Here is a 21,659-nt window from a genome sequence, read left to right as displayed (position 1 = left end):
GAAAAAAAAAACAAGAGGGTAAAATCCTTGCAATTTTGTTACAATGGGCTAAAATCACAAGGGGTATGCCTTGCAATTTTGTTGAAATATTGGTAACTTTTGGTAAAATCACATAAAATCGCAAGGGGTTAGCGTTGCAATTTAATGACAAGGGGTAAGCAAGCCTTGAAATTTTTGAAATTTTTCTCAAATCAGATAAAACCAATAATGACAAAACAGTCAAATACAAAAGTCAAGGTCTTTGGTAATATAAAACAGAATTCATTTTACTTCATTGTTAATTCAAAAGTACAAAATGGTACTACACCAATGCCCATTGATCAAATATATTATGAACAATGGAAGACATTATGGCAAAATGGCTTTTATAACTACATGTAGTGCATTAGTTATTTGAAAGTCAGAATATTTGGTTGGTGCTACCTCAAACGATTTTATCTTCCAGTACGCGCTAGTCCACCAATCAGAAGCTCGAACTACTAGGGGGATAAAAACATTTATGCTACGAGCTCTGTTTTATATCCTACTTCCTCTGTTTTTATTACACAGTGCGTATTGTGAAATGTCATTTTGTCACGCTCCGTATACGGACAGTGCAAAATTACATTCTAAACTTTGTGTGCGTGAACTAACGCTCTGAAGTTTTAAATTTTGCACGTTGCAAGTGAGACTTGAAGATAAATTCGCTATCACACGCGCGCTCGTGAAATACGAAAAAATATAGCGCGTCTGCATCCCATATCCAACTCGGCCTTCGGCCTCGTTGGATATGGGACGCAGACGCGCTTTATTTTTCTGTATTCCACTCGCGCTTGTGTGATAACTTATAGTTTAGTCTAAAATATTCAAATATTCTACTAAAATATACAAATATAAGATATGGTTCTGAAACCATCAAACTTCATCTCTTCTGACTGAAAACACGTTTTGCAAAAAATAAAGTACAAATTTAAAATTGAATATTCCGAAAAATATCTTTTTGGTTACAGTGGATTTCAGGAATGACACAAAAGGTATTGAATGATTATTATTAAAAAGGCCACTTGCAAAATATATACAGATTGTTCCTTATTATGGATGAATACAGCGATTAATTTACCAAAATAAAACCCACACGATTGAAAAAAATAGAGCTATCAAGACGAGTATTTACAGACTAAGAACAGTAGGAGAAAAAATTTCACTCTTCAAGATAAAAGCAGGGTACAGAATTTTGGAACAAATTCCAGTCCACCAATTTCATAATTGTTGGTAAACTATTGTTTGATCATTTAACATTTCAAGAGAAATTCAGAAAAGGAAAACAAATTTCTTCTTATTTTGTTCACAAGAAACATTTCAGATGCGTAACAAGAAAGTAAACAACAGACTCGGTTAAAAACACTCAAGAAAAAAAACAAAATAATAAAAATACGTGCAGCGTCCAACGTTTGGCACTAATTGATATTTACACTATTTTTTAATCTTATAAAAAAAAGAGGACACTCGAATTCAGATTCTTTATCTTGGAAGACTATAGTGATGTTCCCATCAAGGGAACTCGGCAAACTCCCTCAAGGGGATATAAACACCAAGCTGGCCACAGCCAATCTCTCTCACAAACATTGGTTTAACGTCTATGATTACAACTTGACCACATTGTAAGCGGGTGTTGGGCTACACCAATTGAGGATTCTGGGGTCGATTTCACAAAGAGTTAGGCTAGGACTAGTCCTACGAGATATTAAAAACTTATGGCTAGTAACTCGAGATAAGACTAGCCCTAACTCTTTGTGAAATCCACCCCTGATCTTTGACTATTGCCAACAGTACACCCTGTTTTTAAGAGCTACCCGTACCTTCAAGCTTGTATCCAAAGAGACTTGTCCGGTAGACTGGTCTTAAATTTGAGCATTTCAATTCCTGATTCTGAGTCATCTCTTAAGTTGGGGAACAAGACTAGTCCGGTGATCAGCTCAACGTCCTGCACTGTGGCTTGGTGAGTGGAGAGGTAGTCGTCCATCGTCTGGAAAATGAGAAAATTTTCAAATTGCCCCAGAAAAAATGTTTAATAAGCTTTCGGGGGTGGGGGCAGATTTCAAGCTCAATTTACTAAAGTCAACCTACTTAATTCTAGCTTGATTTTTTTGCAATGATGATCTACTATGGACGCTTACCTGACAGATTCTTGCTGAGTTCGTATGAGGCAGAATGAAGGAGAATACTTCCAGAGAGGAGAGTTCACACGACCTGAGACCGGTGTCTTGAAGACATCTTGAGATGACTACAAAGTAATGAGTAGGAACGGGTGTGGATTTAACCCACGCATCGCTGTGAGAGGAGTTAAAGAAAAAAATTGAGAGTAAATCAAGCCATCTGTGTCGTAGTATTTAATAACTGCTTATTTTTGCATCGGGGAAAGTCTTGAGTATACAGTGCTTATAATAATATAAAAGTCTTATATATGTAGCACACGTATCTACATGTACCAAACAGATACTAAAGGCGCTGAGTATATACAAACTTTCAGAGAGATAGGTTATTACAGTGATGAATTCTGAGACCCAATTATTTAGCACCTTATAAGGGTTTACAAGGTGCTATGGCGCATAAAGCAGCCACAACCAGGAACACGGGCGAACCCCTTCTCTTTTTGATAAGTGCACTGGGTTCTTTTGCATGCATTACACATCACATGGGAACAACGGCTTTACGTCCCAAGGACGAAGCAATGGTTAAGTGTCTTGCTTAAGGACACAAGTGTCACGGCTGGGAATTCGAACCCACACTCTGCTGATCAGAAACACCAGAGTTTGATTTCGGTGCTCTTAACCGCTTGGCCACGACACTTCCATCTCAGTGTAGTGGTAAAAACAAGTTGTATTGTTTTTTTTTGCAATACTCGCTGATTAACACATACGATTCAAACTGCCTCTAGCCACTGGGCTAGTTTGATGGTCTTATAATAAGACATCTGTTCTAGCAATGCAAAGGTTGTGGGTTCAAATCCCATTCCAGTGATTTGCCAGTGGATTTCTGCACAGAACTTGGGAAAGTACAGAGTATAGGCCTTCAGTGCTTAGTACAAATTGTATTCATGTCAAATGAGCCAGGCCAAGCATTTTTTAAAGGCTATTTGAGTGAAAATTTGAAAAATAAAAAAAAAAACGAATTGGATATCGGGAAATAAATTTAATGGATTTAATTCATGCAAAAGTTCCTCACCTTGAAGCGACATCAAAATACGAATCCCTCCATGTGTCAGCATTCCAATCATACACTGGACCAATCAGAACGTTTACTGTGGAGGATCGGTTCCTCTGATTGGCTATTTCTTTTATCCTTCTTACCAATGGCATCCATACATCTGAAAAGTTTGAATTACGTTTTACATAATTTATACAAGATATGTTTTTTTTCACTTGAGAAGGTACAAAAGAAAAAGCAAACAGTCTCAGAGGTGAGAGTCATTTCTTAGAAAAAAAAACGCATTATTTTTCTCTCATTGTAACTAATCTCAGATATTCTGTGCTTTTATAAGCTGTACTTAAAACGTACAGCTTAAAAGAGTTTACTGTAATTTCAAAACAACCTTTTGCGTCAAATGCTGTTATCACATTTGTACTTGAAATTTGCGTGAAGATAAATTTGTTATCACCACCGTCAAATATTGAAAAAATCATCTGCGTCAAAAATGTTCTGTATTAAACTCGCGCTTGTGTGATAACTTATATTACATCAAAGCGTAGTAACGTACCATTCTTGAAGGCTGGATATTGTGGTACGATATTGGATGACAGTAAAGCGTTGAATTCATTGTCGATTGAATCTGCCAGAGCTACATATGGAGAGAAACAAAATAAAATAAAGTTGTCTAACTTTGAACTCTGACGATAAAGAGACATTTATTTGAGGGACAAAGAAAAAAGAAACTGAACTAAGGTAATAGTAATAAAAGAATTAATTCTATGTATTAGTTTATTATTTTTCTTTGGGGTCGGGTGAATTTCATAAGCTTGTTTAAAGGCAAAAGTATACCTTTGGTTTGTGGAATCGTTCGATTGTTTTAATCCTACATAAATGAAGTTGTACACAATAAACTAACATCTGAAAATTTTATTTCAAAAGGTGGTCACGTGTTTGAGATAGCATCCACAGGATAGTATTAATCTTTTAAAGGAATACACAATCTGTCTCAACAAAAAATGCTTTATCATTGGCCGTAAAGATGGCTGACTTTGTACAACGTCAATTGTACTGAACTGAACACTAACCTGGACTGTACAGGAATCCGTACTCCATACCACTCGGCAACTGTGGATTCTTGCTTGACTTGTAGCTGGAACATTTGGGTGTGTTTTCTGGTGCTAATCTCACATCATATCGTACGCAGTTGACGATCTGTCTAGTCGAGGGGGACTGAAATTGCAAAAACAAAAATAATCCTTCTTAAAAGGTTTTGATACCTTTAGTAGATCAGGTTTTCGGCCATGACATGACTCCCTACTCGCTGAGAATGAAGATGTTATACTATAATTTCCCTGTTGAAGTTTTAGTCTTCAAGTTTTTTGAGAAAGAAAGGGAAAATCGCCGAGCAATGTTTTCGGAGAGTTGGTAAATCCATTGTATATGCTAAAATAATTTTTGTCTCAATGAGACAAAAAATTATTTCTGTGAATATTTTAAGGAAAGCTTTCTACCATCATTATCTTCAAACCGTTATCTTCAAAAGTTTAACTCAACAGAGTCGAATGATTAATTGTCAACCATGTAAACAATTAAAAGATGAGGTATATGTATGAGATATTATTGCCATTTTAAGCAATTATTAAAGGTACTGGATATTATTATTCCATTATTCTCTTGCACTTTCGCAACCAATTGAGTTCAAATTTTCACAGGGTTTGAAATTTTATGCATATTTTTAAATACACCAAGTGAGAAGACACCTTTGACAATTACCAAAAGGTGTCCAGCACCTTGAAAGAACTGGTCTTCTTAAAGGAATAAACTTACATCTTTACGAACTTCAAGCGAAGCATAGAACGGAATCTTCAGAAAGTTATCATAGGCAGAGAGGAAGTTGTTCTGATGAAGAAGACAGTAATTTGGAGACTGGGCACCCTCCTGGCCCGGTGGACCAAAGTGACGTCGAATACTCGGCAGACCAAACGGAGCGTTCTTTGTTGTAGAGGAATCAGCTAATGAAAAATTGATAAAAATGCTTTTTCTGTGATTTGTCTGCTTTGTTTGTTCTTTGTTGAATAAGGAATAAAAATAAATAAAAAAAAACCTCAACGCTCAAAAATACTCTTCTCTGGATCTGGATAAATATTCACAATTCTCTAATTAGGGCCAAACGAGAAGAGAAGATGATGAAGAAATTTCAGTTTTGGATGCGGGAGAAAAACCCCAGAGGATTATTCCAGGGAAAACCCAGGCGGTCAAGTAGGGACTGAAGACCCCAATCCACATAGTGCCCCTGGTGGGATTTGAACCGGTGCCCCCAGAGGTGGAGGGCAAGGCAAGACACCACTGCACCAACCTGATCCAACTTCAGGAAGTTAGTGGAAGATGTAGTACTGGAGACCCAACTGTTTATCACTTATAATTGTAATAACTTACAGTTTGTCCGTCTGAGATTCTCGTCCATATCTTTTAAGACGACATCCCTGGTTTCCGAGTAGCTCTATAACATCAAAAAAAGAAATTCAAATTCTTCGGATGAGATCCACAAAAAAATCCACAAATAAATGGCTCTTAACATTCAAAATTTGGCGGTAAGCAGAGCCATGAAATTTTGCCAAGGTAAGGCACTTACATCCAGTGTTGCCTGTGAACACGCACATTCCGTTTCCGAGACCCGCTGTCTACGGTCATACTCGATGTCGTCCCTCGGGTACCCACACTCATTGTTACTCGCAAACGCAAACTCAACATCGTCAGTGTCGACCGTCCTTGGGGCCACCAACGCGGCCCGGAGTAGTCCGGCTGTGCCGTTGTTATTCCTTGGGATGACATTGATCAGTTCTGAAACACAAAAATTTGAGTTAGCTTTTGCAAAAAACTTTCGACCCGGCGTTTAGACCCTAGCAGAGTCATTCTCGAAGGCTTAATGACAACATTTATCAGTTCTGAATTTGTGCTAAAGCAAACGATCTACATTCCTTCCACTGTGGCAACCACCCTCCTGCTGTTCATAATCTCTACATCCAAACTGATTCAAGATCTTGAATATTGAACCACTTTTCTCGGGATTTGAATGAAAACATGAAAAAAATCAAATTGACCTTTGAACTTACCTGCCATGAGGTTGTAGAGGTCTACGTTTTTAACGGTAGAGACACGTGTTCCGGTTTTGAAACTCTTACCATAACCAATAAAAACACCCTGCAAAAAAACAAAAAACAAAAAAAACTTTAAGACTTTCCAATGGAAGTGCCCTCTGCAAAAAGTAAATGGCCTTGCCCTTTCAACAGTTCAAAGTTAAATTTCCAGGCCTGCACAAAGTACCCGACATTGGTGTCAATGTACGTGCATGCACGTGACACGGTAACTGTGCCACGCTTACCATTTTGGTGGGCAGTAGGTTTACGTGTAAACACTGCGTCACCAAAAATGCCCACCAAAAGGGCGCGTCAAAGATTATTCTGATGATGACGTCAGGTGAATTGGGTCAATACATACCTGCATTTTGGCACTGAATGGATTGAAGCCATCTGAAGCGCCTCTGCATACACTACGGTTATAGCCTTCTTGCTGTCTGTAAATTAAAACAAATAATTGTTTGGATAAAAGAAAAGAGAAATATCTACTTTGAAAATGAATTTTCTATAAGCACAGCCAATAACTTAGGTACATGTACAAAGTTTTGTTTACGTTTAAAACTAGTCATCCTGCACCAACGAAGCACCACCGGTCGGTTGGTGGAGCTGTTTCCTGCTACGGCCACTAGATGGTGGTCTGGCCGCTTGTTTCCCCCCCGGGAGGATAAAATCAAAGTTAAAAATAAATAAAAATTATCTGATTTCTCCAAAGGCAAAATAACAAACTGACTAAAGTAGGAGAATATCATGTTTGGTTTTGAGAATCTTACTTGGCAAATGTCCAACCCTCGTCCATCAACACCATGGTATCTTCACGCTGCAAACCGTAGGAGGCGTGAAGCTGAACGGGCAGGAGATGTTTGGTGTATACCTTACCATGGTCCACTTTGCACTGTAAAGGACCAGAAAAAAACATTAAGGGAGGAAGACTATACAAAAATGGATAAACATTTTTTAAAGTGTAGCTGTTTACAGATAATGAATGTTGCAAGCGCACACGTGAAGTTATTTAGGGGATTCGTGTGTGGCACTTAATAAATGGAGACCTATAGGTGTGATCTACTTATTAAAGGCACTGGACACCTTTGGTGATTGTTAAAGAACAGTTTTCTCACATGGTGTATCCCAGCAACCAGGGAAGCAGCATTGTAAAAGAGAAGCATGTCGCCAGGTCAGTGTCAAAAATGAGATTTATATGACATAAAGAAAGACTGCATTAAAAGATAGAAAGCTCCAAGATTCTACACTTTAAAATAAACATAACTTATGAAAACAACACCAACCTGTAAGTGGTCCAGTATTTCTTGGGCAGTGTCCAAGTTTCTAGGAGCTGTGAATTTAAAAAAGTAAAAACTGTCGCATTAATTTTTCTGATCTAGTGCTCTTGGTTGTAAAATGATACTCAATGACACAGACTAACGGACTAAACACTTTTGGTAAAGTACTACATGTAAATGTACAATGCTTGACCCTTTGGTGCACAAGGTGGTCGCCATAAACACGCCAAATTGGACTTTTACAAACAGTCATAACTTACAAACTACAACCCCCATAATAATATACCGCCATCTTTCGGTTGTTTAGAGTGATTGTTGAGCTTTCATTTGGTGTGATGTTCAACATGGGGTGCTATTGAAAATTGCTTTTAAAATTAATCTGTGCACCAAAGGGTTAATATACATCGGTGTAAGGGTATAAACAAACTATAAGATTCTACTTACATTCATTAGTGGCGGTAATTCTGCCTACAGACGTCACAGAGTCAGGAAACAATGTGTATTTATCAACCTCATTCAGATCCTGATGAAGCAAAATAAGGTTTTAATAACCAACCATTCTGTAATCAAACACTCACAGTTTTACTACAAGGGCAAAATGGCTTGATTGATGTCCCCGTCTTTCGAAATCAAAGGCAAGTTCCACAATGTACAGGGGCGAGATTTGACAGAGGATGTGAACATTCCTGATTAAGTGTTTTGATACCTTTTGTTTTTGCCCATGCCAAAATGTGAATGACTATGTAATAATAATACAACCTGTAGAAGATACAGCTTCGTAAAGAAGCGTAAACACTGAAATGTTTTAGTATTTACCAGCACTGGTACATGTATTATAGTCAAGTAATATTTTAAGGGAAGCTTTCTACCCTCATTTTTTTTCAAGTTAAATGTAAATCTGTGGATATTGCGTAAAGGTACCCAAACTCTTAACAGACTTTTTTGTGATCAAACACTCACAGTCCACAGAGAAAGATTAAAAGGAATGTTGTTGGCCAAATGACCAGGGCACTAATGTAAAGCGCATTGAGACGCTTTTTGTGAAATGCGCTACATAAGAACTTGTTTTTATTATTAATATATTTTCTTTGTACTCACATCGCTGAGGTAGCTGACTCTGTCACAGTTCTTCTCTGCCATTCCTCCGGTAGATACAACCATGATATTGACGCACCCCAAGTGTCCGTCCTTCAACAGTTGGTCAAGAAGAAGTCCGATGGCACTGTCCACCTTGGCTAAACTATCCATGGTCTGAAAACAGGATACTTATATTTATACTTTTTGGGTATTTCATTTTTTGGGTATTTCATTTTTTGGGTCGATAAAAGTATAATACTGAAATTAATTAAGTAAAAACATTAAAAGATACAGCAATTAGCAATTTAAATACAGATGAAGGTAAAGAAACAGCTGGAGCCTGAAGGATTGCCTAAAAAAACAAGCTGGTATTTAAGAGCACAACAACAACATAGAAATGTAAAAATATATAAATGTATAAATAAACAAACAGCAACAAAAATAAATTTCATAAAGACTGTAAAGCACAACAAGCATTACTTAGCAAAAATAGGTTACCAGTCAGAATACCCTACTGTTACCATTGATGTGACTGGTACCCACTCATTGCTTGCTCAGCAATGAAATATGGCCAGCAGAATTGTGGCCTATTATTCTTAGAAAGTTCACACTAGGCAAAATGTATGAAACTCGCCTTGCTAATTTGTCTTGAAATATATAAATTATGGATTACCTGAGACGCTTTCATGCCGTATTTCATGGCCGTTTGTCCTGGATCCTCAAAGTACACAGTAATAAATCCGGGTCTATTCGGAGAAAACAAACAAGCACATCAGTTGTATTAGCACTCGGATAATTAGGAAGTTCAGTTGTCAACAATCCCGGCCAAAATGCCTGGGGTGTTTGAAACTTAACCATTCCTCTGGGGAATGAGGTTGAAAAGGAATGGTTGAGAAATTATCTTTACAATTCTTAAAGCAAGAAAAAAACAAGTTTTGTTTACCAAACTTTTCTAGAAGTTTTTTACCTTTTTGATGGCTCAAGATGCAACCAGTTCAATACAGTCTGAATTCTGTCGCGATAGTTAACCCCACTGAAAGTAAAAGAAAGAAACAAAGTAAAAGTGTAACCGATTTATAGGAGATCAGTCACCCTCCATTACTCTTGACAGTTGATATGGGTCCACATCAGTTAAATTTAGCCTTGTGAATAGCCTTGTGAGTTAGGCTCAAAATGAAAAATTTCATGCTTTCAGAAAATTCTTCCGTGTGTTCATGTCTCCTACCTGTGGTACGTTTGATAATACGATGGTGATGGGGGCCGATCCTCATCGATGTCACCTTGACGACCGATCCAAGAATGGCTGGCTGTGAGCATCCCACTGTCAGCAGCAGTGCCCCAGAGCTGCCAAGAAAAGTAAAACAATAAGATGTTATTTTTGGCATCGGGGATAAAGAATATAACTTGTATTTACCGTTACATCGGCGTCTGTTCAAAGACACTGGAGACCTGTTGATTGTCAAAGACCAGTATTCTCACTTGGTGTATCCAAACATATGCATATATATTTACAAATCAGTGAACAGTTTTGAACCAATTGGTCATCCTAGTTGCAAGAAAAATTGGTGCACAAATATGTGTGCTTTCAGATGCTAAATACATGAAGTCTTTAATTTGAGTGAGAAATTACCTCTTTCTAGCAAAACTATGTTACTTCAGAGGGAGCCATTCATCACAATGTTTTACTATCAAAAGCTCTCCATTGCTCATTACCGAGTAAGATTTTATACTTAAAATTATTTTTACTAATGACCAATAGTGTCCAGTGCCTTTAAAGAGTCCATGGCCTTGAAATGTTAGACACTCCCTCATGGGAAAATAAGAAATAGGAAAAAATGTACAAAACATGATCTTACTCCGTTGGTCTGGAACCACCGCGGGTCTCGCCTGCTGTAGCTATTGGGGTAGTTACCAGGACCAAACTCAGTTGAATTCATACCGTATGCTCTTAACCAATCACCTGCTTTACCTTGGTAGGATGGGTGAATACCCTAGACACAAACAAACAAAAAACAAGCAAACAAGATAAATTTACACTTAAAGGGGTCATTCAGAAGGAAACAAAAACTAAATTGTTTTGATCCGCACACCCACCTAAATATTATAGTTTTTAATATCGAATGGCTTCATTATATAATCCATACAATGAAGAACAAAGAAATGCAAATAATACAATCGGGCTACAAAAACTTTCTTAATTTTTTGTTTCATTATATCAAAATGTTTGCACTGAAATACTCACTGTGACTATTGAATACAGGTTTGGTATCGCAGTGGAAGGATATGAAGGAATGGTGTTACCTATGACTCCACAATCACCTACAACAGAAAAACAACATCAATGCAAAAAAAGTCAACTACTGTTCTTTTTACAATTCTAGTCAAAAAGTCAATACAAATTATTCAAGTTTTTGTGAGAAAAAAGTATGATCACATCAGTGCAACAATGACTGATGACATACTAACTTGTACATGTATATAATAATTTGGTTTGCGGTTACACCATGTGTGTAACTGCTTACCAGGTAGATTATGTTCTTTTGAGAACTACATGTTTTTTATTCTACTATCGCGGCGTAGATTTTTGGAATTCAGGAGACTTCTTAGTTCTGAAAAGAACTGTCAGCTGCTTTTTAACTTCTACCTTGGCAGAAGGTAGAAAACTAATTGGGTATACATACTACTTAGCTTTTATTGGATTGTTATTTACTTCATTACTACAATTTGAATTGGGGACTTTTCAGTTCAAAGATAAAAACAAAATTTGTCATGGTGCAACAAACTCGTATTTCCAGGATCGTACATATAAGACCAGGGTTCCGGCCTACATGCACAAACTACATGTAGCATCAAGCAGATACATGCAATTTACACGCCAATATGTGCAAATTAAGGGCTGTTACACAAACAAATTGTTACAAAAAAATGACTTACCAAGACGAGCAAGATTTTTGACGAGCTTCCTTTCCGAAAGGAACTCTTTCGCAAAACCATTGAGTGCAATAACTACCAAGGGAGCTGATGGATAACTGGGAAATACAGAGGAACAAATTAATTCCATTAAACTTTGTCAGTGTTCCAATTGTAGACTTATTCAACTTTTTCTATTGCAACTAATTATCCACGGTGGGTTGTGTGCACATTATCAAAACCTCCAAGTGTTAGATTTATTTCCTTTGGTCGATCCTACTACTGAACAGTATCTTTAACAAGTAATAAGTACATTTAATGGCACTGGACACTGTAGGTAATTACTCAAAATAATTCTTAGCAAAAAAGATTACTTGGTGACGAGTAATGAAGAGCTGTTTGAGAAACAGCTCCCTCTGAAGTAAAGTAGTTTTTGAGACGGAAGTAATTTCTCACTAAAATATTTGAATTGAATTTGAGACCTCAGCTAAGGTCTCGAATTCAAGCATCAGAAAGCACACAACTTGTGCGACAACATGGGTGTTTCTTCTTCCATTATTCTCTCGCAATTTCAACAATCAATTGAGTTCAAATTTTCACAGTTTTGTTATTTTATGCATAATGTACATGCATGTTGGTGTCCAGACCACTTTAACAAGTAGTAAGTTACATTTAAGAATAAAAATACATACTTTTCTGTTGGTAAACACAATTTTGAGCAGTCTGATCCCTCCGTTTTAGCGAAAGCACCTTCGAATGTAACATCTAAAAAGAAATAAGAAACACAAGTTAAAAGACAGACTTGATAGTTCAGGGAGGCAACAAAGCGATCGCCTCAATGCCCCCTGGACATTGGTTGCCTTGGTGCCCTTGAAATGCTTTAAGTTTTAATTTCATGAAAAAAAAGTAACAAACATGAAAGTAAAAGATCTGACAAAAAAGAAACGCTTTATGAGAAAAATTAAATCAAGTTTGTATAAAAATGAATTTGTAAGTTATAATTTCAACAAAGTAATAAAGAGAGCTAAGAATCTTTTAAAAAAGCATTCACATTCAAGATTCGTTTTGTACAATCCAGGAAATTCGCACAATTAAGCGTTAACAAGAACCGAAAATATGCCATTCCATTAAACCTGTACAATGCTCCTGTCATTTGTGTGCGTTACATGTACTTAACAATACACTCATGTTTATCAGACCCAATTCGAAACCAGGCAGAACATTACTCTTTTGTCAGAGTTGGCTGAACATTCTAGAAAAGAAACAAAAAACATTTTGACAACAAAAGAAATCGTGGTTGTACTCACTGGCAGCGTTTCTGGCACCAACTCCAATGGCAATGGAAAATGCTAATAAAAGGAGCACAAGGATCACCTGTATAAAAGGAGGTCATGTTTTAATTTATGTTTAAATATAAACGCAGACTATTTCAGTTCAATGTGTTTTCGTGTCAGCTGAAAGCAACCCACCCAAGACCAACCCACCCTAAACTCTAATAAAAATAGAACAAAAAACAAACTAATTTAAAAAGTAGGTAAAACCGTTCACAAGTTGTTTTTTAGAAACTTAGTTGTTGTTTTAAAAAAAAATTGTTTTCCCTTACAACACTACACTGATGTGTGTTTAGCATCGTGTACTCGGTACTTTCCAAAGTTCTGTGAAAAATATAAAATAAGAGGCCTATTACTGAGTTACGGATGGGATTCGAACCCACGACTTTTGCGATTCTTGAGCAAACGTTTTACCAACCAGGCCAGTGAGATTGCCCAGTAGCTTGAGGGTGTTCGTTTTCTGAAACTTTCAAGACTCTCCTGTTATTAATATCTCACCATAGACTGCTGTCACAAGAGGGCGTGCTCTCACCATTCTCGGGATAGACCTTATCGCAAATACCAATGCGCAAGCGCAGACTGTTGAATGAGGTGCATTGTGGGATAGATATGGATCAAATTTGGATACCAGCAAGACCACAATGCACCTAATTCCAAGCTTTACGCGCGCGCCCCGGTATTTGCGAAAAGGTCTATGATAGTGGTCTATGGTGAGAGCGCACCCTCTTGTGATAGTAACAGGAGAGTCTTTAACCAAGACTAGTCAATATTCAGCTACAAAGTACACGCCCAGCAGTATAGTTGTTTTCCCCCCAAATCAAAGCCCTGCTGGGCACACATTCCATTATAAAATCAAACCAATTTGAAGTGGAGCGACAGGATATTGAGGTCCCCTGTTGGCAAAAAGGCCAAGGGAGGTGGTTGTTAAGGCAACGACTCCCGAAAGAAACTTGCCAGCCAATAACCACATTGCTAGCGGACATTCCAAAGTACATCATGCATTCATAAATTATGATGAAAATATGATGTTATTTTTGATGAGTGACACCTGTTCCTTTGAGTGGAGGCTACCTCTGAACTACGCCCTTTGATCTCAGCTATTGTTATTGAGAACCACTGGTAAATAATCAATAAACTTCAATCAATGAAATCATGTTGACCCAATTCACAATGAAATCATTGTGACCCAGACTATTAATACCAATCCAATGTTCTCTACTACTTTTAAAACACAAAGGCTGCTATTGTGATCGGCTGTCGAGTATGGGTGCTGTATAACCCTACCATGGCAAGCAACCCCAACTCCAGAGTGATATTTTGAGATTAGAAGCATGTGAAGAGATTTTAAGCTGATTTGCCATGGTTGGGGTGTTTTGCTATGAAAGGGGGTCTGCTTTGCACAGGTACATCCTAAAATCTTTGTACAGTCCAGACAGTTCCTCATTGTCTGACAACATGTCTCTGACGCTTTGGTTTTCCCCCTAAACTTGTCAAACACAATGATCTACAAAAAAAAGGAAACAAATCCTGAATTTGTAAAAGTTGTTTTGGCATTTTGGTGTGGAGATTAAAGGCATGACTCTTTGCAATTGTCAAGTTTCCTCACTTAAGATGTATCCCACCACCACATTTATAAAATAACAACCTGTAAAAATTTGGACTCAATTGGTCCTCAAAGTTACTGAAAGAAAAAACTCACTTGTTGCACAAATTTGTGTGCTTTCAGATGGCTGAGTAAGGCTGCACGCCTGCAGCTCTAGGTTCTCATATTCAAATTAGTCATTTAGGTTAGTGGTTAAAAAATCAACCTCTTTCTCTTTGTAAACTATTGCTTCAAAGGGGTTACGTTATCAATCGATGTTTAATTTGTACCAACAAGTTTTCTTGGTTTTTAACCAAGTAAGTTTTCATTGTGTAGAATTTGTTAAGTTATTAGGTACACAACAAGAGCTAAACTCTCCGACTTGGTTCTTGTGCATCTTTGTAGGAAAATCTTAATTTCCAAACTACGCCATTGATTCTACTTGAAAAGAGCACTCTAAAATAAAGAATGAGGAAGTAGTCTGCATGTCATTGATTCAAACTACAGTACAATGAAATAAAAGTTTTTGAAATAAATCATAGACACTCAAACACAATGAAAAATGTTAGCACTCAGCATGAAAAATGTTACAGTTAGCACTCAGCACAAAAACCCCCAGCAATTGTTAATTATTATTATCAAACAAACACGAGTGGTATGGAAAAATATTAGCGTTTCTGTAATCCAACAAGGGCGACAATACAACAAATAAGGAACGCAGGAAGCGCTATATTTCTCTGTATTCCACTCCCACACTGTGACGGCTTAGTAATCTTCAAGTAAACTTGGTGCGCAGCTCTACGCAATTTTGAAAACACTGTACATTTTGCATTTAGCATAAATACGCGGAGCTAAAAAAAAAACATACAGTACTTTTACTATGGGGACTTGCTTGTTCTTCTATCATTTTCAAGGAATACCCAGTGAGACCCATTTTAGCAAAAGAAAAACGTTGGGAAGTTGCATAAAATGGCAAGCACAAATGGCGCGCCAAAAAGCAATCCGTGGGAACGCAAACACTATACTGACATAGCACCAGCAAACTGATAAATAAACAGAAGTGCGGCGTGGCAGCCCAAACCCCTTGTGTGTGATTGTGTGATATCGCACGCAAACTTTGGGACAGACAACTGGTGCCCAAATCGATGGACATAAGTTTTCAGTTCTCGTGTGAAAAGGAGCTTTAATCACACCTCTTGCTAATGGGTTTACTTATATCAGATTCAAGGATTCAAGCTTGCTTGAAGATGAAAGGTTAGTATAGATCTGTGAGTCAATGTATTATATATGATAACAGGCTACATGGTGGGCCTAACATGCTGTATGCTGTTAATTGGTTAACTAAGCACAAGTGACTAACAACTGAAGCGTAAGCAATTAGGCATGCATTAATCGGCCTAAGTTGTTATAAAATACAAATCTTAAGTGATAGCTGATTTTGTTGTTCTTTTTTTTTATAGAAGACTTTGGATTCGGAATCCTTAAAAGGATTTTAGAGGATTAAGGCAGTAGGTAGGGATCCTAAAACAACTCTTATTGAAATTTTTTTTAATTTTGTTTTATGTAGACAATATTACTATAACAGGATTTAAAATTTTTAATGCAAAATTGTTAACAAGCAATTCAAATCATTAAAATCAGCAATCACTCTCAGAGAAGAATTTGGAGACGGCGCGCGAGGTTTGAGCCTCCACAATTTGTTTGTTTGTTTGTTTGTTTGCTTTAGTCCTCACCATAATGGGTTTTTTGAATCGCTGTACAAAGGAATTTTCATAATCATCGTCATCGGCATCCTCTGGTTTGTCCTGACAGGAAAAAAGCAATAACAAAAACCGCAATCCTAGTAAAGGGGTAATTCACTGCTCATGGTGCAAAACAGGGAATTGACTTCAAGTCTGAGTTTGCTTACAAAGTAACACTAACAGATTACAAAAACTTCGCTTCTTGAAGAAAAACACCCAAAGAATTTTCAAAGCGAAACCCAAGGCTAACAACCCTTCAAAAGTTTTGGGTCAAATCGGCCAAAAATCTGACATGCCATCTTTAAAATATTACTTATAGGGGTAGTTTTTGACAAATGAATGAAACCATTGCAAAACAAAAATAACTGTATGAGACAAATATTATTTTAGCATAATGTACAAGGAGTTAACGCGACACTCCAGAAACTGTGTGATTTTTTTTTTGTTTTACTTGAAGGAACCTTTGTAGGTAATATTAGATCTTCATACACAGCTTTCAGTGAGTAGGGATTAATGTCATGACCAAAAACTTGAAATGCAATAAGGTATCAAAACCCTATAAAAAAACAATTGTGTTTAATCATTTTGCATTAATTAGCTTGGGTTGTTGTGATTAATTTTCTGAGTTTGTTTTATGGCAAGCTCAATACAAAACCATGCAAATAAAAAAAAATTAGTTTGACAACATGACTGTCTACCCTTAAAACATTTGATGAAACCAATTTGCAAAGCTTCAATCTTGATTATTAATTTTTCAACATATGTATGTATGCCAAGCTCACTAATGCAACCATGCAAGAAAAAAACCCACAAATAAATGAACAAAAGTTGGTGACGCAATTATAGCAGGGCCCAATTTCATTGCTCTGCTAACCCCTGAATTCTGCGCTTAAGATCACCATTCTCCGCTGACTTGTAAGCGCCAAATTTTTGCGCGAGCTGTGTTAGCGTAAAATGCTTGGTAGTGTGGAGTAAGCATGCTTACAGTATGCATAGCAATGATGTTGGGCCCTGGCTTGGCTTGGCTTCAAACTTATAAAAACAAAACTCACGGCTGCTTGAATACGATGCTTCAAGACCTGTCGTTTCTTTTCTTCTTCAGTGAGTTGTTTCTTTGGAGAAGCAGTCTTATCTGGGTTGGGCCGTGATGAAATGGTACTGACCGCAGGTACTTTTGGAGAACTAGTTTTAGGATGTCTTGATGGGCGTGCATCAGCTACATCAACGTCATCCATCTCTAAGTCAATCGATGTCTGAAAGAAAAAAAAGAAAACAAATGAAATCTTAGTATAAGTCCTTATAATTAGTTGAAAACCGAGCTCAAATCATTTCTCTCTGCCTGGATTCAGAAGGACTAATAAGGGCTGTATGTAAGCCCACATTAATTGTCACTGGGGAGAAGTCCAAACATCTTGGAACATAAATTTGTCTTTATTTCTTTTTTCATTAATTCATTATTATTGACGCTTGTCTTGAAAGTTGTAGTCTCAGTCAAATCAAAGTTTCTACTGATTAGAATTTTCTTATTTAAGGAGAAAACCAAAAGTCAAAATTAACAAACCCCAAACAAAACAGTGAGCAAGTAGAACGAACAACAGAGCTAACCTGTTTTAAGTGACAAACTATGATGCCACCCAAAACGGAATACTACTCAAAACAGAATATTTGTGTACCCAATACAAAAGAGAATAAAACTTAGTTTCTTACTATTAAATTATACACCGTATGCTGAAATTTGTTGATATTTTAAATTAAAAGCATGCATTAAAATATTGTTTATTCGAACAGCCGTGTTCTACAAACTATTTATTTTAGTTTACTTATTGTCGAAGACATTAAAGCTTTACTGAATTGTTTCACATCAATCTAAAAATAAGGTTTTTCTTTTTAAATCTCAGTAATTTTAACAATTCTGACATTGACAACTTAAATAATAGTTAATAAAACAACGACAACATATATTTTTCATCTTTCATGTCTTTGTAAGCATGAGCATAACATTTATGTTATTATAACGTTTTTAAAACCAAGTATTAACCACGTCAAAAATGGCAAACTTACGTCTCTTGAATGTTGTCCATTTTGTTTCCGAGGAGCAGCGCCCGCCATACTCAGTGGTCGTGGGGGCTTTTTCGGGCTTGACGCGGGTGCTGTTCGTAGCTTCGCCTCGCCTTCTGAATAATTCCTGGGAGTCCCAGAATTGCTCAGCTTTTCAATGTCAATGTCTTCGTAGTAGTTTTCTGGATTGTTATGAGAATAAACTACCCCTGACATTATGTTGATTCAGCACAACGCGAAACCCTGGACTCACATCAACGGTAGAAAATAAATTTTTATAATTCGGGGTCAAAGGCTATTGCTGCCAGGTGGAAGACTGGTGTTTTGTTACGGCCTACATCAAAGAACCAAAGAATGGTTGCATTCATTACACAAAAATAGCGTGATTATTATAATCCATCAAAAACATTAACTTGTGTAAGTCCTCTCAGTGTTGTAGTCAACGGTGTATGTGACATTACCACTTGTATAACGATTTTACTGAGGTAAAATAGCGGAAGTAAACATGCATTAATTAATTAAGTTTTTGTTAATGGCAAATGATTTTAAAAGGTGTAAACATTAATTCAATTACAGGTTTTTTTTTTCAATTAAATATGTCACTTTAGCTGTGAGGACTTGGACAAGTTCTAAAACAAGTCTTGCCACTGGAGGGCGCCATACAGAATGAATAAGACTGTAGTTTTGTTCTCCGTTACGTTTGTTACCGTACAATTGCGAAATGGCAGACATAAAGCAAGATTTAAAGACACTATCTAAATATCTTGACGTTACTGGGATTAAGATCAACGTAAACTGTGAAACAAAGGTGATTATATCTCTGTCGGATCATTAAATAAACAAACAAAACAGCAACAACAACAACAAAAAGCATGATTATTTATTTCATTTGCGTTTGCTCCTGTGTGTAATATTAAATACATGTATATGGTGAGACTGAGAGTGTGAGTCCTACCTCTGAGTCCTAGCTAGGACCTAGTTTTCTAGTTAGTGAAATGGCAAAAACTAACTAGGAGTAGTGTGAGCAGGTGAGTGCAATTCTCTAACAGTTAAATTTCTTGCTTGCAATACAGGCTCCGACTTTGAGCCTGAATGGTACAACAGTGACAGGTCTGTCGTCCATAGCAACTTACCTCGCAAAGACAGCTGGTAGGAGGGATCTGATTGGTGGAAATGATGCGGTAGAGAGAGCGTTAATTGCTCAATGGTTGGAATACAGAGTTACGGAAATCGACAGATGCCACGGAGAGAAGGATATTTCAACAGTACTGAAGGTAGTTGAGTAAAAGTTGCCTTTACACTTGGAAGTATTCTAGTACATTTTGACTAGTTGTTCTGGCTGTACATTCTTTGTGGACACAGCTTAACCCGTGTTACTCCTTATACAGACTCACTTGCCTACAGGTGACGTAAATCCTTCACTACCCTGCTTCCCCAATGTAACCCTCTAACCAACAGTTTTGACTTCAGTAAGATTATATATTTGTTGTGCGGTAAGTGTGAATCTACTTGCCATGTAGATTATGTTCTTTCGACTTGCTTTCTATTCTACTATTCACAAGTGGACTTATGCAGTTGCGTAAAGTTTCGTGAAATCAGCCCCTGAAGAGTAGATTTTTTGGAATTCGGGAGACTTCTAAACAAAATTATTCTGGGTTTACCTGGGCAGAAGGTACAAAATTGGCCGTGAATACAACTTTAGTTTTAGTGGATTGAAGGGACTACTAATCAAGACCATATCTCATCTGTTCCATTTTCTTTTGTCTTTTGATAGGAACTTAACACTTATCTTGCAACAAGAACGTACTTCGTCGGAGACCATTTCACATTACCAGACATGCTCCTAGCGTATGGTTTACACTCTACAATTGTAAGTATTGAACAACTACTTCTATTAACTCTGCTATCCAGGGCTCTAACACTGGGGGGAAATGCACAAGACTGAAGGGCCCGTGTCTTTACTGGTCCAGAATTTATTTCACAAGACCATTATCCAAATGAGTTGAACAAGCACTTAGAAAATATCTATTCCATTAGTCATGTTTATGTATAAGTGTACTACAGCATTGTATTGTTTTTGTCTCTGTGGGGCGCGATATAATTGCTTACATTAGTATTATCTTATTATTATTAACAGACTCTGTTTATTTGTTCCTACAGTCTGGACTAACGCATCAGGAAAAGGAGAAATTTGGACACCTGTCTCGATGGTTTGATAATGTAAGTGTATCTTTGTTTAATTGGTTCAGGGTTGAACAAACATTACCAGAGTTACCGGAGAGCATTGGGGGACCTATTTCTTGTTTCAATGCTCAATTTCTGTTTTGTTTTCCCTTTCCAGATTCAGTCACTAGAGGGCGTCCTAAAGCACCAACCAAGAGCCTACTTTATCAAGAACTTAATTTATGCGGGCGTGCAATGCTAGTGGTACCAATGGGAGACTTTTGGGGACACTAGGTGGCAGCAGCCACCCAAGAAAAATCCATTGTTCTGGGGAAAAGTGAGCATGCTCATAAGGGCGTTAACAATGGAAATTTACCTGGTGAGTCTGCTGCCACCTAGTGTTCAGAAGTCTTCCATTGCAAGAGAAACAAACTCATTCTTGATTACTTTTGAAGACCCTGTTGCCTTCGAAAAGAATTTGACCTCCCAGTCTATGTTTTGATTTTGAATGGGAGAAAATCAAGATGCAGCACCACAATAAAAATCTTTAGCTTCTAAAGTTGGCCCAGAACTTGATTTATCACTTCTAGTTGTCAAAACTTTTATGTTGAAGGGATGCAAGACATTGGAAGACTTTTGAACACTAGGTGGCAGCAGACTTACTATGTAAAACTATTATTAATGTAGTTCTGAGCCTGCACCACTAATCTATACTATAGTAGGCCTATGGTAGAGATCATTAGTGGCATGCACACGTTACTACGAACAATTGATTTACCTTGCAAGTTTGCTGCCACTTAGCGGCATCTAAATTCTTCAACTCGTGTTACTTTAAGAATAATCACAACATCGGATTTGTGTCAAAAAAATGTTTGTTGACGAGCATTCCATTATGACGAAGTATCTCTTTTATTCAACGCATCTAAATGCTGTGTATGCATCTTCATTATGTAATAATTGATTGTATACAAATAATTTGAAAAATAAAAACAGATAATACTGAAAATAAAACCATATAAATTTGTCATTATTTTTACGCATTAATAATTTTTGTCTTCATTATTTTCTGACTATTTACAAAATTATGTCAGCACCTATGATTAAAAGCTTTGATTTGTGTCATTAAAAAAAACACACTTTGTAATGGCTTCAATTACAACAATCAGTTCTTTCCGAACACCACAAATGCATCAGGAACTTCGAAAGGTTCTTTT

At 37.1% G+C, this 21,659-nt stretch overlaps 2 protein-coding genes across 3 annotated transcripts; one reads left to right on the top strand and one right to left on the bottom strand.

Annotated features, from left to right (window-relative positions):
- Nucleotides 1-801: 801 nt before the first annotated feature.
- On the bottom strand, nucleotides 802-18,548 carry LOC117304634 (ectonucleotide pyrophosphatase/phosphodiesterase family member 3-like). 2 transcript variants are annotated; one of them, XM_033789183.1, is made up of 25 exons: nucleotides 18,286-18,548; nucleotides 17,277-17,477; nucleotides 16,216-16,287; nucleotides 12,877-12,943; nucleotides 12,262-12,334; nucleotides 11,594-11,688; nucleotides 10,902-10,978; nucleotides 10,516-10,650; nucleotides 9,885-10,003; nucleotides 9,627-9,692; nucleotides 9,333-9,405; nucleotides 8,681-8,833; nucleotides 8,027-8,105; nucleotides 7,589-7,635; nucleotides 7,076-7,197; nucleotides 6,667-6,742; nucleotides 6,282-6,369; nucleotides 5,801-6,009; nucleotides 5,605-5,668; nucleotides 4,996-5,180; nucleotides 4,254-4,398; nucleotides 3,737-3,817; nucleotides 3,205-3,346; nucleotides 2,157-2,310; nucleotides 802-2,005 (listed from the first exon to the last, which is right to left on the bottom strand). In XM_033789183.1, the coding sequence occupies exons 1-25, from the start codon at nucleotides 18,496-18,498 to the stop codon at nucleotides 1,841-1,843; spliced, it is 2,901 nt and encodes a 966-aa protein (XP_033645074.1). In that variant the 5' UTR covers nucleotides 18,499-18,548; the 3' UTR covers nucleotides 802-1,840. The 2 variants fall into 2 exon arrangements, with proteins under 2 accessions (XP_033645074.1, XP_033645075.1); XM_033789184.1 differs by lacking the exon at nucleotides 16,216-16,287.
- A 430-nt stretch (nucleotides 18,549-18,978) lies between these two features.
- Nucleotides 18,979-21,577, top strand: LOC117304335 (eukaryotic translation elongation factor 1 epsilon-1-like). Its single transcript, XM_033788722.1, has 5 exons — nucleotides 18,979-19,090; nucleotides 19,356-19,556; nucleotides 20,057-20,152; nucleotides 20,443-20,502; nucleotides 20,624-21,577. The coding sequence occupies exons 1-5, from the start codon at nucleotides 19,004-19,006 to the stop codon at nucleotides 20,705-20,707; spliced, it is 528 nt and encodes a 175-aa protein (XP_033644613.1). The 5' UTR covers nucleotides 18,979-19,003; the 3' UTR covers nucleotides 20,708-21,577.
- Nucleotides 21,578-21,659: the final 82 nt, after the last annotated feature.

The sequence above is a fragment of the Asterias rubens genome, chromosome 21 (genome assembly GCF_902459465.1).
Source record: "Asterias rubens chromosome 21, eAstRub1.3, whole genome shotgun sequence".
Taxonomy (NCBI): domain Eukaryota; kingdom Metazoa; phylum Echinodermata; class Asteroidea; order Forcipulatida; family Asteriidae; genus Asterias; species Asterias rubens.
Note: the sequence above shows the minus strand (reverse complement) of the source record. Positions and strands in the feature narration are given on the sequence as shown.

What these genes read in the sequence shown, in the direction of transcription:
- LOC117304634 (XM_033789183.1), bottom strand. Translation starts at nt 18,498, where the DNA reads ATGTCAGGGGTAGTTTATTCTCATAACAATCCAGAAAACTACTACGAA. An exon ending in ACCTGTATTCAATAGTCACA is followed by an intron (nt 10,651 to 10,901) that starts GTGAGTATTTCA and finishes GTTTGTGTCTAG; the next exon opens with GGTATTCACCCATCCTACCA. An exon ending in AAATACTGGACCACTTACAG is followed by an intron (nt 7,198 to 7,588) that starts GTTGGTGTTGTT and finishes GGTCCTTTACAG; the next exon opens with TGCAAAGTGGACCATGGTAA.
- LOC117304335 (XM_033788722.1), top strand. Translation starts at nt 19,004, where the DNA reads ATGGCAGACATAAAGCAAGATTTAAAGACACTATCTAAATATCTTGAC. An exon ending in ATATTTCAACAGTACTGAAG is followed by an intron (nt 19,557 to 20,056) that starts GTAGTTGAGTAA and finishes GTCTTTTGATAG; the next exon opens with GAACTTAACACTTATCTTGC. An exon ending in ATGGTTTACACTCTACAATT is followed by an intron (nt 20,153 to 20,442) that starts GTAAGTATTGAA and finishes TTGTTCCTACAG; the next exon opens with TCTGGACTAACGCATCAGGA.